General features: G+C 32.0%; 1 protein-coding gene and 1 long non-coding RNA gene across 2 annotated transcripts; both read right to left on the bottom strand.

Annotated features, from left to right (window-relative positions):
- Positions 1-2,009: 2,009 nt before the first annotated feature.
- Positions 2,010-8,636, bottom strand: LOC146951831 (GTP-binding protein, HflX). Its single transcript, XM_085755218.1, has 13 exons — positions 8,219-8,636; positions 7,403-7,545; positions 6,332-6,448; positions 5,812-5,926; positions 5,392-5,529; positions 5,081-5,176; positions 4,863-4,976; positions 4,450-4,518; positions 4,253-4,323; positions 4,037-4,130; positions 2,643-2,771; positions 2,452-2,541; positions 2,010-2,331 (listed from the first exon to the last, which is right to left on the bottom strand). Exons 1-13 carry the CDS (start codon positions 8,600-8,602, stop codon positions 2,233-2,235), a joined length of 1,659 nt encoding a protein of 552 aa, XP_085611344.1. The 5' UTR covers positions 8,603-8,636; the 3' UTR covers positions 2,010-2,232.
- A 793-nt stretch (positions 8,637-9,429) lies between these two features.
- On the bottom strand, positions 9,430-11,368 carry LOC146951830 (uncharacterized). Its single transcript, XR_015032395.1, has 5 exons — positions 11,229-11,368; positions 10,968-11,126; positions 10,684-10,769; positions 10,543-10,564; positions 9,430-10,307 (listed from the first exon to the last, which is right to left on the bottom strand). It is a non-coding gene; the product is annotated as an uncharacterized LOC146951830 (long non-coding RNA).
- Between the last annotated feature and the right edge of the window lie 3,709 nt (positions 11,369-15,077).

Raw genomic sequence — 15,077 nt, 5'->3', positions numbered from 1 at the left:
AGAAGGATTTGATTCTAAATACTAGTGTAAGTTAGAGGGTCAAGTCTAGTGCAACGTTGTAACATTAGTCAAAGACTGAGATTGTAATACATTCGTTCATGTTTATGACAAAGTAAGAAGTGGGTAAAATACGTTTCCTTGAATTTGAATGTAACAGACTTTGCACTTTTACACACTTCATTTAGAAGCTAATCTTTATCACAATATCTAATTTACCATGTCTTGTATCATATTACCATATGGTCTAATGATATTAATTTCCATCGACTGTCAGTGTAAAACTTTTTAAGTTTTTACACTATCTTTTGTTTTTAATCAGCATATATGTTAAACCACCAATAATCACAAGTAATCTTTTGTATGAACTTTTAGTTAGATTTGATTAAAGTCAAATAATTTCCATGATCTAAGGGTTACTATTAATACTATTATATTGTTTAATTATTATTAATGGAGCAGTAGAAGCATATTTTCTTCTCTAGCTGAAGCATGGGATTGATCTCTAAAGGTCTTTTACGTGTTGAAGATCTGAAAATTGAAAGTACTTTCATGTAACTGCAGAGAGACCGCGTTAGATAGTTGAGTTTAAAGATTAACATTTTGTTCTATTTGTGGTTTTCTACTTGAGATGCAAGAAAGGAAGATGAGTAGCATTCCACATAAAGAATAAGTAGAATGTGACCACACCATGTCGTGACACAGGCAACGTGTGTGTGTATCAACCTCATAGCTCTCATACGGTTATGTGATTTATGACTTGGTCGTGGAAAAATTAAAGCTAGAATGCAATTTAATGATTTAGGAAAATAAATAACAAAATGAACCAATCTTTGAGGGATGTGTTCAATTCAATCAATTGTTCTATGAAGAAAAACATATAGTCGAATAAATTTACTATACTTTTTTTAGACAGACGCAATGACAATAATCACTTAAGAACTCGAACATATAAGTGGGTGAGTTGAGGTTCGAACTCCGATCATGATGTCCATCCTAACAATTTTGACATTTTTGCAAGTTAAGTTAGGACTTGTAGACATAACTTCATATATTAACAAGTAAACAACATAATAATTAATCATAAGTGTCAAGTAATAGATAAAATTTAAGAGCTTTATTATAAGAGCTTGTAAGAAGCTTATTTACCAAGCTCTAAGCTCTATGGCCCCTAGTTTCTGCATTTTATCGTTGTAAAGAAACTGAGGAATGACCGAACGTAAAATCCTTATTCTTGTTTCGGAATTTGAATATTAAAACTAATTCTATTGCATTGACCAAAAAAAACTAATTCTATTGCAATTTATTGCAAATCACAAAAAAAAAAAAAAAATCCTTTCAATGGCGTTCAATTTCATCCAATTATTACTATATATCTAGTCTCTTTGATAAATAAGGGCAAGGTAGACAGTAAAATTTTATCATCCATTTTGTTATTCTTTTGATTTGATTCCTTGGAAGGATATTAGAACGGACACCAGATCGCTGATCATGAAATACTGATGATGATAAACATTTAAAGTCCTATTTGAATGCAGAACATGCTATGTTAGTAGTTAAATTTTATCTTAGCAATAAAGTTTCCTATACGAATGTAGAACATGCTGTGTTAGCAGAAATACAATAATATCTTGGGAATTTACAGAAAATTCTATGTTTGAAATTAATGTTACTCCTTCCATCTCAAGATAATTGTCACAATTTGACTATGTGCACTATTCACATAATCTCCTTTGACCATATTTTTGTACTAATATATAGACAATTGTTAGTAAATATGTTAGATTTGTCTCAATGAATATTTTTCAAAATATCAACTTTTTATAATTTTCGCTAATATATAATTAAAGATATTAATAGTCAAGGTTGTGCATTGACATGTGTCAAAGACAAAAACAATTATTTTGAGATGGAGGGAGTATTTAATTTAAAAAACAAAAAGAGTTGAATATGTACTATGACAACACACTTTGCATTGCTATCATCCTTCAACGCTTTCAACACGGTCCCCATTTTTAAGGGCTTGCTAATCTAACTTCAATAATTACATAAAAATATGTACAGTTTTACATGAGTTAAGACCTGTTATGCTGCAAGTCATTATAATTGTATATCTCGCAGGTGGCTTCAAACATTACTGATACAAAACTATATTAATCGTGTTCTACACCACCTAGTGACAGATATGTATGAAAGTTAATATTGAAAAAAAACATATTTACATGTTTAAGAAAGTTAAGGTCGTGGTACACACAGTTGTCTCATAGGTGTAAGCAACCTCGCATAACGTAGGGGCACATGAGCCTTGATATATGTCCCTTGCTCGGTATATTCCTATATACGAATCCGATAAAATGTCAGGAAATCCAACGATAACAAATAAGAAAACTCTAAACAGTGTTGAATCTGCCAGACTATGATCAACAGGTAGCAATTGATAAATTAATTACTTACAGTTTTCTCAACCATTCCAACTTGGTGTATGGTGCTGAGAAGGTCCCCATTTTCAAATGGTAACAAAGCTTCCACCCATACCATGGAGTCCTGTTAAAGAATAATAGAATTTTAACCAGCAAATGTAAATAGTTCTAACAAATGGACCACATGATATCGAAATCATATTAAAACAGGCTTCAACTTCGTACCTTTAGTTTGTCTTGAACTGCATTACAGAATTCTTGTATGCCATCGCCACTTAAGGCAGATATGCATACAACATCATCTCTTTTTCCAGCTTCTAGCCTGATTTTCTGGGGATCACTAGCCCTATCAATCTGCCATAAGAAAAAGATATGCCAGAATGTTCAAGCTGTAACAGTTAAAATTCAAGTGCACGGTAAAGCCGGTGAAGGAAGAACTGATTCAGAACAACCAAGCTTTTTCCCACTAAATGGGGTCAGCTACATGGATCAAATTACGCCATAATGTTCTATCATAAACCATATTTGGATCCAACTCATTGATCTCTAAATCTTCCCAAATAGTTTCTCTTATATTTTTTCTAGGTCTTCCTCTATCTCTTGTAATCTGACTATCCTCCATCTGATCTACTCTCCTTACTACAGAATCTACGGGTCTTCTCTCTACGTACCCAAACCACCTAAGCTTATTTTCCACCATCTTTTCTACTATAGGTGCTACCCCAACTCTCTCCCAATGTTGTCATTTCTAATCCTATCCCGTCTAGTCTTACCACACATCCAACGCGACATCGTCGTCTCCGCTACGCTTACTTTATGCATATCTGCCTTGTGAGAAACTGATGAACAAAATTCAAATGACAGCCAGTTTTGAACCAAAAGCAGTTCATAATCCAGGAATTGATTTTAAAGCATTATGGTTATTTCCCAATAAACAATAATGAAGATCTTAAACGATATGATATTATAAAAAGAAACGATGCATAAAAATGCCAGCATGACAACGTTTTAAGATTGATAGTCATATTCCCTCTTGTTGCCGTCCTGAATCAACTATCCTAGAAGAAATAAGCATGTGAATGGTTTTATTGTTATAACATGTCTTTTCACGCAAGCCCTTTTGGTTCGAAACAAGGACAATGCACTGATCCATTTGTCTTCGGCTGATTTGTTTTTGCAGTTTAGAATGGGGGGTGGCAATGATCAAACTCTTGAGTCTTGACCACTTGGTCACGAGAGGCTCTGAAAACATTTATGAACAAGCTATCCTAAAGGCTTAAGCAATTCGTGTATAGAACATGAATAGACGTTTAACTAGAATAATCTCAATAAATTATTTGATCACTCTGCTTTCAAATGTCTCAGTCCTTAAGCTAGTCCTTGCCGTAAGTGACAATTTCATCCCAAATAATGTGGTATAGGTTTTGATAGTGTTATGAATAGAATTAATTCGGAGTTAACAAGGATATCATGATATTTCTCAACAAAAAAAAGGATGTCATGATATTGTTCATTAAATGAATCAATGAAGAAATTCAAAAATGAATTCATTATAAAACTTGAAGGACAAACTGCAATAGTTGTGTAAAGGAAAACCAACAAAACCATTTTTCCAATACCTTGTTCCAAACCATCAACTTTGGAATTGATGATACATCCAGTTCTGACAGAACTTTGTCCACAGCATTTATCTGTTGCTCGGCCAGGGGGTGACTGCAATTCATGAAAATAATTGATGAGATATGTTGTAAATCAACACCAGAAGTTGTCTAGTTCTTTTAAATTCCTTTTCTCGATAAATAAAATGACTCCTAGAACTTCTACTGATATATAACCTGATATCAATCACATGCACCAAAAGTGATGACTCTGATATCTCCTCCAGTGTGGCTCGGAAGGCCGCAACCTGCAGAGAGCAGAAAAAATGGCAACGTGTAAATTTTTTTCCGTAAATAATGTCAAAAAATAATACTAAATATCAATTGTATACAACCCAAAGCAAAATCAATTGTAACAGAGGTATCTTTCTTACTAGTGTAGTAGGTAACTTCTGAATAAAACCAACAGTGTCTGTTAGGAGAAACTCCTTTCCATTCTTCATCTGGATAAAAGCATATAAACAAAGAACAACATGTTAAAAATCCTAAAATTCAACCCACACAAGACTCGGTTTCTTGCATGATAACAAAAAAAAAAATCATTTACAACGAATTTTTATCATCCCACAACCAAGGGACACCGTAAACAGAGGAAATGACTGTGCTGTAAGGTAAATGATGATATAGAATTTTGGACTAGTTCTTTATTAAGAAAAGAATAGAAGTTGATATTTGAGTCTCATTACAAATTAGAAGTGCATACACAATAGTTGAAAGCATTCAACAATGAAACAATGTCTAGGTTGTGAATAAAAATGTAATATTATCCAGGTAAATTTTTACTGACCTGTACTCTCCTTGTAGTTGGATCTAAAGTTGCAAATAGTTTATCCTCGGCAAGAACATCTGCTCCAGTTAATTGATTCAAAAGCGTACTCTTACCAGCATTCGTATAACCAACCTAAAATGATGGCAAATAAGCATATATCATCATCTTATAAGGCTTACATTACCATAATACAAAGGCAATATCAGTCTAAAAAAATGGACTGTTGCAAAACTAACCAAGGATACCACAGGCACAGGTACCGAGAGACGCCGATTACGGTACTGCTTTCGGTGTTTCCTAACAGATTCTAGCTCTTTTTTAAGAACACCGATCTGTCAAAGCCCATGCATTATATGTTTATAAGAAAAAAAGTTCTAGGGAACAGAAATAACCACAAATTTTAGAGATATGCACAATGTATGAAACTGGTAAGTTACGAATCATAGTATTGCACTAGCATACATCACAATAAAACAATTGAATGAAGCTGATTTTTTGTAGCCTTGCAGATAAATTTGACAATGATCAGATAATAATGTATGCTTACTTGGTTACGCAAAATACGCTTGTCCACTTCTATTTGTTTTTCACCCATTCCCTTCACCTGTCCTCCTGATTGACGCTCAAGATGAGTCCACATTTTTGTTAGACGAGGTAGTTGGTATTCCATTTGTGCTAATGCAACCTAGAAATCAAAAGAAGGTAGAGTATCAGAATAGGGGTCTAAATTTCTCCTATTTGCCAGAGCTCTGTTTCTGGTAATAACACAAAATATATAATTCGGGGACTTATATTTCAAAATAAAACAAAAAATAATATTGTAATTTTTAGAGTAAATGATCAACTAATTAATTTTCATAAAAAAAAAAAAAATTAAATATGTGATAATATAAACATAAAATACCATAGGAAAGTCCTCTTTTGCATTTATATGTCAATTAAGTCCTCCTTTTTAATTTATAATTACCTGTAAAGATGCTTCATGTGTTGCCGCTCGCTGATTAAATATATCAAGGATTAGAGCAGTTCGATCGCAAACTCTCACATCTCCACCAAAAACCTTTTCCAGGTTGCGCAGTTGCCTAGGATCAGCAGGGATCAGTAATTTTATGCGAGATTCAGAATGGCATTCCTTACACAACAATGCAACTATAATAATAAATTATTCATTTTGGGTGTAGTCACTGTAGCGGACCGATACAATGCAAAGTGGAGCAGAACAGTCTGGATCTATAAAAAACAGAAAGGAAAATAATACGAAATATGTAACATAGTCTGAGCTACCTCACCACCATCTTACTGAAAATTAAAAGTTTCCAAATAATCACTTGCTTATACTAGAAACCAAATTTTTAAACAAATCCTCAAAAGCAACTTGGCTCTTATGGTTCCAACTTCCAATTATCTCAAATCAAAGCTAGTAAACATAAATGGTAGTATGAAAAAATAGTCTTAACAGAAATATGCAGTTAGAAAAAAGTCCTTACCCAGCTGATAGCTCATCATCAAATATCACAGTTTCAACGTCCAATGCATTAATTGCACTCTTAATTTCAGAAACTTTACCAGAGCCAATGTACGTCCTAGGGTTTGGAGAAGCAAGCCTGTAACATTTAGATTAAGTCTGAAACTGAGTCATATGGCAATATGTTGTCCCGATAGGAGAAGAAAAAGGGAACTGAGACATGTCTCTAACAATTGAAATGTTTCAAAGAGAACAAAGACATGATTATTGGTTATAGCCTGCCTGTAAACAATATTGTGCAATGCAAAGCAACGATATTTTTAATGAAACCCTTCAATTAATAATTATCATCGGCATGATAAAACAGAGGAGTCTGAGGAAAAATATTGCATAGCAATCAGTAATGTCTCCATCATTGGGGCACAGTTAAATTCTCATATTCTTCCAACCAAACTCACAATAAAAATGGAAATATGGTTGGGTAAAGTAGAAAAGGTACATATAAAGCCAAGTATACGAACATGACCATGCAATGTTCTATTAACATATAAAGAAGAATCGAAAAAATAAGCAATGAGATACAACAACAACATCATATAGCCAAAAGGAAAGCAGCACTCAAGTGCATGACAATAAACAACAACAGGAGAGTTTAATAACTACACGGTGACAGTATAATTTTTTTTTTTACTTGTATATTATCCAATCCTGTTTCAATGTCTTTGATGTGTTACCACAATGCAAAGAGATTTTAAACAACAATATTATAATGTGATTGTAAGACATGTTTGAATTAAGTTATTTCAAGATAGTTTATGAAAACAGCTTATAACTTATATGAAAACAATTTGGTTTTATTTTATCTTTTGTTATAAGAATAACATATACATAAGCACTTATATGCTAAGCACTTATGATATAGCATTTAATGGAGTTGTTAATCTGGATAGGGCCAATTTATGTGAAAACTTGAAACGTTCCAGTAAAATAATCACTTTGGTGAAACCTGAAATATTCCACTTCCAGATACGATATCTATGTACTATGCCAAATTTGAAATTGAAGTTGCAGAGTAAAAGAAGAAATGGTATACTTCTGGTAAGTAGAGGCAACAACCAATAATCCAGCAGTATCAGCTAACTGCTCCAATTCACTCAAAGAATCTTCTATACCAAATGAATCACTAACTTCACCTTTTCTCTCAACACCAACCAGATACGCTTTCTCTTCAAAAACCTACAAACCGAATCAAAACTATTACAATTTTTGACAGAACTCATAAAACGAGAAAAAATATCGAAACATATACTGATCAACGAGATAATTGTTGTTTACATGAAACGGTACAACAAACAAGACTTATGTAGCCAATAAGTACAACTAACTAGTCTAACTTAGAGCATGTTTGGTAAAAGAAAAACTTGAGCTTATGGCTTATAGCTCATAGCTTATAAGCTCATATGATTAAAAAAGACTTTTTTCATAAATATCATTTTTACACGAGCATATAGCTTATTTTCACGAGCTCATAGTGGCCTATGATAAGCTAATTCAAGTAGTTTATAGCTTACAGCATACCAAACACTACAAATTCAATCAGCTAGTTTCCCCGCTATAAGGAAGGTTATCAGCTATCTGCTATTTTTTAGCAAATGGAGGCTAACTAATCTAACTTAACCTACTAGTGTAACTAACTACTATTGTGTAACTAATTGTTGTAACAAACTGCTATTGGTAACTAAATTTAATTAATTAGTATGCAGTTAACTTTACACTGTCAGCGTATCCTAACTAATTATTGTTGTAACTACTAACTAACTGGTTAACGAATTATTGTAACTACTTACATCTAATAGATTGAAATGGAAGTAAGTGAAATTGAAAATTGAAAAAGTAAGAATGAACAAACCTCTCTTCCGTTACGGAGCTTGAAGCGGTTATCGATGTTATCGTCGTGGTTTTGATCTTTCTTCTTTTTTTTAAGCTTAGTAGTGGCTTTATCTTCATCGGGAGTTGGAGGAGATGATTGTGCTTCTTGTTCTTGAATTGGAAGTAAAACGGCGTCGTTGGAGAAAGAAGAAGAAGAAGAAGAAGAAGAGAGTTGAAGTTCTTCAGTGTTGTGCGGTGTAACGTTAAGAGAGAAAGAGGATAAGGAACGAGAGCGAAGAAGATTTAGATAACGTTGATGATGATGATAATAGCGTTGTTGTTGAAATTGAAATCGAATTGATGAAGAAGAAGATGATTGAAGAATAGCAGAACCACCACCGTTAACGCATGCGCATTTCATCATTTCTTTCTACAAACTCAACTCAATCAATTCTGTTAGCACACTTTCTTTTTTTTTTCAATTAAAAGTATAAATTTTTCAAAAATCCTTTTTTTTATTATCATATTAATTTCAGCTTCACAATTTTATGAGTCTCATTTTTTGTTTGCTTTTTTTTCTTTTTAATGCATGTGACCATTGTCTAATTTCTAGTTTAATTGGTTCGTTTGAATTTAAAACACGTTTATGTACGAATTGTATGTAAACTAGTAATAACGCCCGTGCAATGCACGGGATACTTTATGTTAAACGTTGAGAGTTAAGACATTAATCACAAAATATTTGTAATAACTGGTTGAGAATGATAATCTACTATACATCAATTTTTTTGATAAAGAATCTACTATACATCAATTATATATTTTAATATGTTGGTATATGATATATGCAATTTTTTTTAGAGAATATGCAATTGTTTTCTTAAAATGTTAACAGTAACTCAAAAAAATAAAGAAAAAAAATTATATTTAATTTTTCGATCATATAATGTATCATATTGCCCCCCGTATTTTTTGTGTGCAGAGTGACAAATTACTCTAATAAATATAAAGAAAGATTTATACTCTATAATATATATTATAACCCCATGTTTTGTCAACTTTGCAAGTCCTACACATTTATAAACATATCTCTTTTTGACTCCCGTATGTAAAATCCATATAAAGTCCCCACCCGACCAATACATATGTTGTTATTATGACCTTCTTGTTATCAGGGCCTTATGACTATCAAGAGTGTAATGAAAAACCGAATTTTCAAAAACAAAATTAGCTTAGAGACCTTATTAATTATTTTATTTTTTTAGTTTAGAGATTTATTTTTAAAATCCTCAAATAGTTTAGATATTCATAGAGCATCAAACTTCTATATGTACCCTTTCAATAAAAAACTTCTAGATGTTTCTCTAGCGAGTATTTAGTTATCTTTATTACTAATATTGAGATCAAAATATGGATTAGAAATGTCCCGATGCATGACCCTTTTGATTGCACTGTTGCTATTCTAGCATTTGTTTGAATGAAGTTTCTTTTACTTCTAAAAAAAAAAAAATCTATAGATCATCAAACTTAACATTAAGAAGGCATTATTGAGGTCTCTTTATATGCTTGATTGTTATCTTGGTTATCCAATCCATGCGGATAAATACATGGCTTGAATAACAGATTGTGAATGAAGGAGTGGATTTCTTATATTTTGAAAACATAAACCCAATGAGTAATTACAGATTTTGTACAACACCAGTTATGCCATAAAGGGATTTGTTCAGTTCAGAGACTGCATTCTTTTTTGGCAAGTAAAAATTGCTAATAACGTCCCTATTCCCAATAAAAAGAAAATTTCAATTCAACACCATCAAATTTCTTTTCATATCCATGTCTGGACTAAAAACTATGAGCAATATATCTCAAATTACAACATGAAATCATTAAGCAACTCGTGGTTTTATAATCTTTTTCTTTCCATTAATCACACAACAATATTTTCTTAAAAAAATGTGATCTTTAAAAGTTATTCTTCTTCTCTGGAAGTTAAACCCATGTTCATTCAAAAAAGTTATCTTGATATAATTAAGCATGACTTGTCAACATAGTAGGATCTGTCAAAAAAAAAAAAAAACTTACCTAAATGTTTAAAATCCTTCCTCAAATTCAATTCAAAATCAAATCACCTAAATTTAAAAAAACAATTCCAATCATTAGATGTTTTAAATTTTATAACACTCAAATCACTCTTCAAGTGAAACAACATACTAATATCGAGCGACCAAAAAAGGTGAACACGTAACTAAACATGATTATGAAATTTATGAATCGGAAAAAGAATCAAAAACAGAAAACATATAACAAAATCAGAAATAGAAAACATTGAACAAAAACTTGTAAAAAAAAATATAGAACCCTTACCTCCACGCTAGAGGTTGCCAGTCTGCCACCATAGTGTTTGTTGGAACAGAGAGGGAAACAAAGCGAAGAAAACAGAGAGTGAGAGATAAATGTGAATTTGAAGATGTAGAAATATATATACTGGAGCACATACCACCTTACCTAGGGGTCGGAGCCTGCATCCACAGCTGTGCACGCTGCCTCATACCTTGTGAAGCAGCTTAGAATTAAAACATAAAACTTTGTATCTGCAAAATAAAAAGTCAAAAACAAATCATCAACCATTAACACCATTTATACAAATGTCAAGATATTAACTCTACAACTTGTGTGAAGAAAAAAAAAAAACATTAAACTCATACAGTCAATGTATCAAAACAATAATCCATGAACATATTCAGTGAAGTTGAGAACGAAATTTAAGGGAATTTAAGAGAGGAAAAAACCATGATAGATGCTAATCTGATGGGAAAATCCACAATAACCACGAGACTCGCTTTCCGCAATCGGCAACAACGCTTTCTTTTGGGGTTTTGATGTGGCTATTGCTACCTTCGTTCCTCATCGCACTCGGCATTTCTTTGATTTTGAGGTTCACCATTTTTCTGCACAAAGAAAGCAAAAAAGAAAACATCATGAAAGAGAAGGGGGGGTGGGAGAGAGAGAGAGAGAGAGAGAGAGAGAGAGAGAGAGAGATAGAGAGATACCTTCTGGTGAAAGTAGCCATGGATCTCTGCCAAGGATTGAATCGGAGAAGTCGGAAGGAATGAAGGATGTAGAATGAGGGTGATGTTCATTTGAAACTTTGAGGGAAAATGTGTGGCAGAGATAGAGGAGTTTGAGCCTTGATTTGAGGAAAGAGTCAAATTGTGGAATATATGGATCAGACAAAACTGATTTTGTTTTCTAGTGAAGATTTGAATTTCAAAACAATTGAATTCCCGCCTAGTTTACTCTGCGGTCCCATATCTTGCTGAAAGCTAAAAGTAGCTAAATATTTGTACCTGTGAATTGTTGATTAATAGGTGGATGCCTTTAGCAAGTGACATGTGGCAAATGTTACTATAAACATGTGATGAAAAGGTCTAATATTAAGATGCAGTTTACATATAGCTTACACATACATACATAGTAGTATATCTTTTGGGCGAAGCAAATACACACTAACATCTTTTTTTACAAAAAAGCAATGTGCAATATATCTTAAATCAAATACATTACACAACATGAACACGCTATAGTTTGGCATGGCAAATACACAACAATGATATCTTTAATGTCGTTAATATTGGTAATTTTTTTCGTTAAAGGGTAGAAAGATTGATTTAAACTTTGAACATACATTAGTTGCATTGTTTAATGAAACTCACGGATGCAAGACAAAACCACAAGCATCAAATCATTTGATTAGACATGAGTACGTAGAGAATTGCTCTTCTCCAATCTGGTTTTGTCATTTGTGTCTAACGTGAGTTAACTCATGCTGAAAAATACACTTATACGAGTTAACTCACGTTCGGCTTTTTCACGGGAACAATCAATTCTAAATGGGAGAAGAGCATTTATCGAGTATATATATATATATATATATATATATATATATATATAGGAAAAAACGAGAATCCAAAAAGCAATATACCCAAACACATTATTTTACAAATCACAAGCAACAAATCATTTCAATAGACATGAATATGTATTTTACAAATTTCTAAAATCAAGTAGGCACATTCCATTTAGGTATATTTTGATGAAAATAAACAAGCAACAAATCATTTCAATAGACATGAATATGTATTTTACAAATTTCTAAAATCAAGTAGGCACATTCCATTTAGGTATATTTTGATGAAAATAAATTGACATTATTTAAAAATGCATTTTGTTTTACAAAAATTAAGTTTTGATTTAACACATATACACAACAATGGCTTTGAGTTTGTTTCAGGTGTGTGATTGTCCAATGCACGGAACTTAGTGGTTAAGGCTCAAATTTGTCTATACAATACATGTGTGTGCGTGCGTGCGTGCATAACTTTTTAAATGATATTAACTTATTCCATTATGTTGATTCATTTTAAGCTCAATATTTACGGTTAAAAAGTATATATGCTAATTCACCAAAACACTACTTTATAATAGCGAACAATTGGACCATTCACGATTAAAACACCTCATAACTAGATGACAACTCCTTCCTCCTTCCTTCAAAAAAACTAGATGACAAAACAATACATGTAAACCCAAACAAAGGAGAGTGAAAAATTGACATGAAACTGATTTGCTAATTTACTAAAAAAATAAAAAATTCAAAGGAGATAGAAAAAGAAATCATCTTCACTTTCTATTCAAAGCTATGTCAATTGTTACTCCCTCCGTCCCAATTTATCTGAGCCCTTGGCTCATTTCACACAGATTAAGAAAAATGTATAAATAAAGGGGAAAGTGGAATATATTGTATTGGAAATGATAAAAGTAGTATTATTTAGTGTTATATTGTATTGGGAATGATGAAAGTTGTATTGAAAATTGAAATGACTCAGTTATTTTGGGACACTTTTTTTTAGAAAATTGGTCAGATATTCCGGGACGGAGGGAGTACTAATTTACTTCACGTCTCTTTTTTAAAAAATTTAATATCACCCTCTTCAAATATGCATCTTTGTATTATGATCATCTTGCTGGCATTTGTTACATACCAAGCCATATTTCTTGCACTCCTCTCTAAATCATCAATGTATCACGCATCTTTGAATTCCGACTCATACCGATCCCATTTCCTCTATTTAATTACGGCGTATCATTCATATGCCCAATGATTTTGTCATTATTGTGTCCCACATTCTTAACCGGTACATTTCTCACTCCTTCCACGTGTCCACTTGTTGTTGGCTCATGTGTCTTTCCATTAAACTCAATGAGAACTTTGTTGCTCATTCATATCACATTTATAAGAAAAAAACGATAGGTACATTAAATAGCTAATGTATCTGACAAATAAATGTGTCTGAATACATTAATTATTCAATAAATTTAAAAAGTTGTTTTTTGCTTATAAATGTGACCAGAGGGAGTACCGTAGATTATTTCAATACAAATAAGAAGTTGTTCCCTCCGTCCCAATTTATAAGCAAAAAACACAAATTTACACTTATTAAGAAAATAAAAACATAGTAGTTTTAGGTATAATTTTTTTTGTTCTTCTTGAAATAAGTTTCATGAAAAGATGTAAAAACAATTCTTATTGGTTAATGATTATGGAGAGAATAGAAAGGAGAACAAATTGAATTTAATTGTACTTTGGAAAAGATTATTTTTTTGAAATAACATAAAAATTGGTCATTTTTGCTTATATTTTGGAATAAAGAAATAGAGCTTGTTTTAAAACGAAGGGAGTATAAAGGTATTATAGTGGGATGTAAGGAATCTCAAACCTAAATCGTAACCTTGAGATGAGGAAGATGACCACTATGACCAAAGGAAAACCATTGATATTCATCTTATTGGAACTAGCGGAAATGATAGCTTTCTGGTCAAATTACTCTTTCCAATGGAATTTCTGATAATAACTATTGAATCTACAATGACACATTGGCCTCCTGGAGATCCAATTCCCTTACCAATTTCATGTAGCCTAATTCCCACAATTATCCAATATTTTTTTCCATCGCCACTTACAACGTAACCAATCAAACCAATAGCATGGTTCACTTTGGATCCGCATGATCCTTCATAAATCTCACTATCATTAAAATGATCAAATTCTTCATCAACGGACACTAAAGTTGCTACTGGTTGTTAGGCCATAACTTGTAGAAGTTGTTCATAATCAGGAGCTACAAACTGATACAGATCAAATCATGTTGTATGTATAACATCATTACGACAGTCTTGTCGAATTTCTTTATAAGGATAATCTTTTTATGCGAACATTCTCCAAATTTAAAAGATATTTATGCAAACACACAAGTACCTTATTAGTAGCAAAATAAAAAATGTCACGACTCTACCTATTATCCTTAAAGTCACGCATGCACGTTCGCACGCACACACAAACTTGTATTACGCACACAAATTTGTATTATATAGACATATTTGAGCTTTAACCAGAATCTAATATGAGGCATTGGGCAATCACATTCCTTAAACACGCTCAAGGTCACTTTTGTGAAAAATTATCAAATTTGTAGCTAAATTACTTTATTTCATTTTTTCCTTGAATTTTTTCATTTTTTCCTTGAATGTAATGTCACTTACAAAACATTCATGTTAATATATATTTAATATAATATATATTTAATATATATTAACATCTAATAACATTTTAACTTACTTGTATATGCATTATATAAAAAAATTGAAATATAAAACTTACTTGAATATGCCATGTTAGGTGTAAAAATGAACTTTCTTGTTGATTAATTGAGTTACAACTCATGACTTTATATAGTTTTATGAACTACATATACAAGGTTCAAAACAGGTCATACTTACCAACAATCTTAACCAGTCAAATACCAAAAAAAAAACTAAGTTAGCTCCTAACATGCCATAAT

The sequence above is a fragment of the Medicago sativa genome, chromosome 1, assembly GCF_051527215.1.
Source record: "Medicago sativa cultivar Bolivia chromosome 1, Bolivia_mono, whole genome shotgun sequence".
Classification (NCBI taxonomy): Eukaryota; Viridiplantae; Streptophyta; class Magnoliopsida; order Fabales; family Fabaceae; genus Medicago; species Medicago sativa.
Note: the sequence above shows the minus strand (reverse complement) of the source record. Positions and strands in the feature narration are given on the sequence as shown.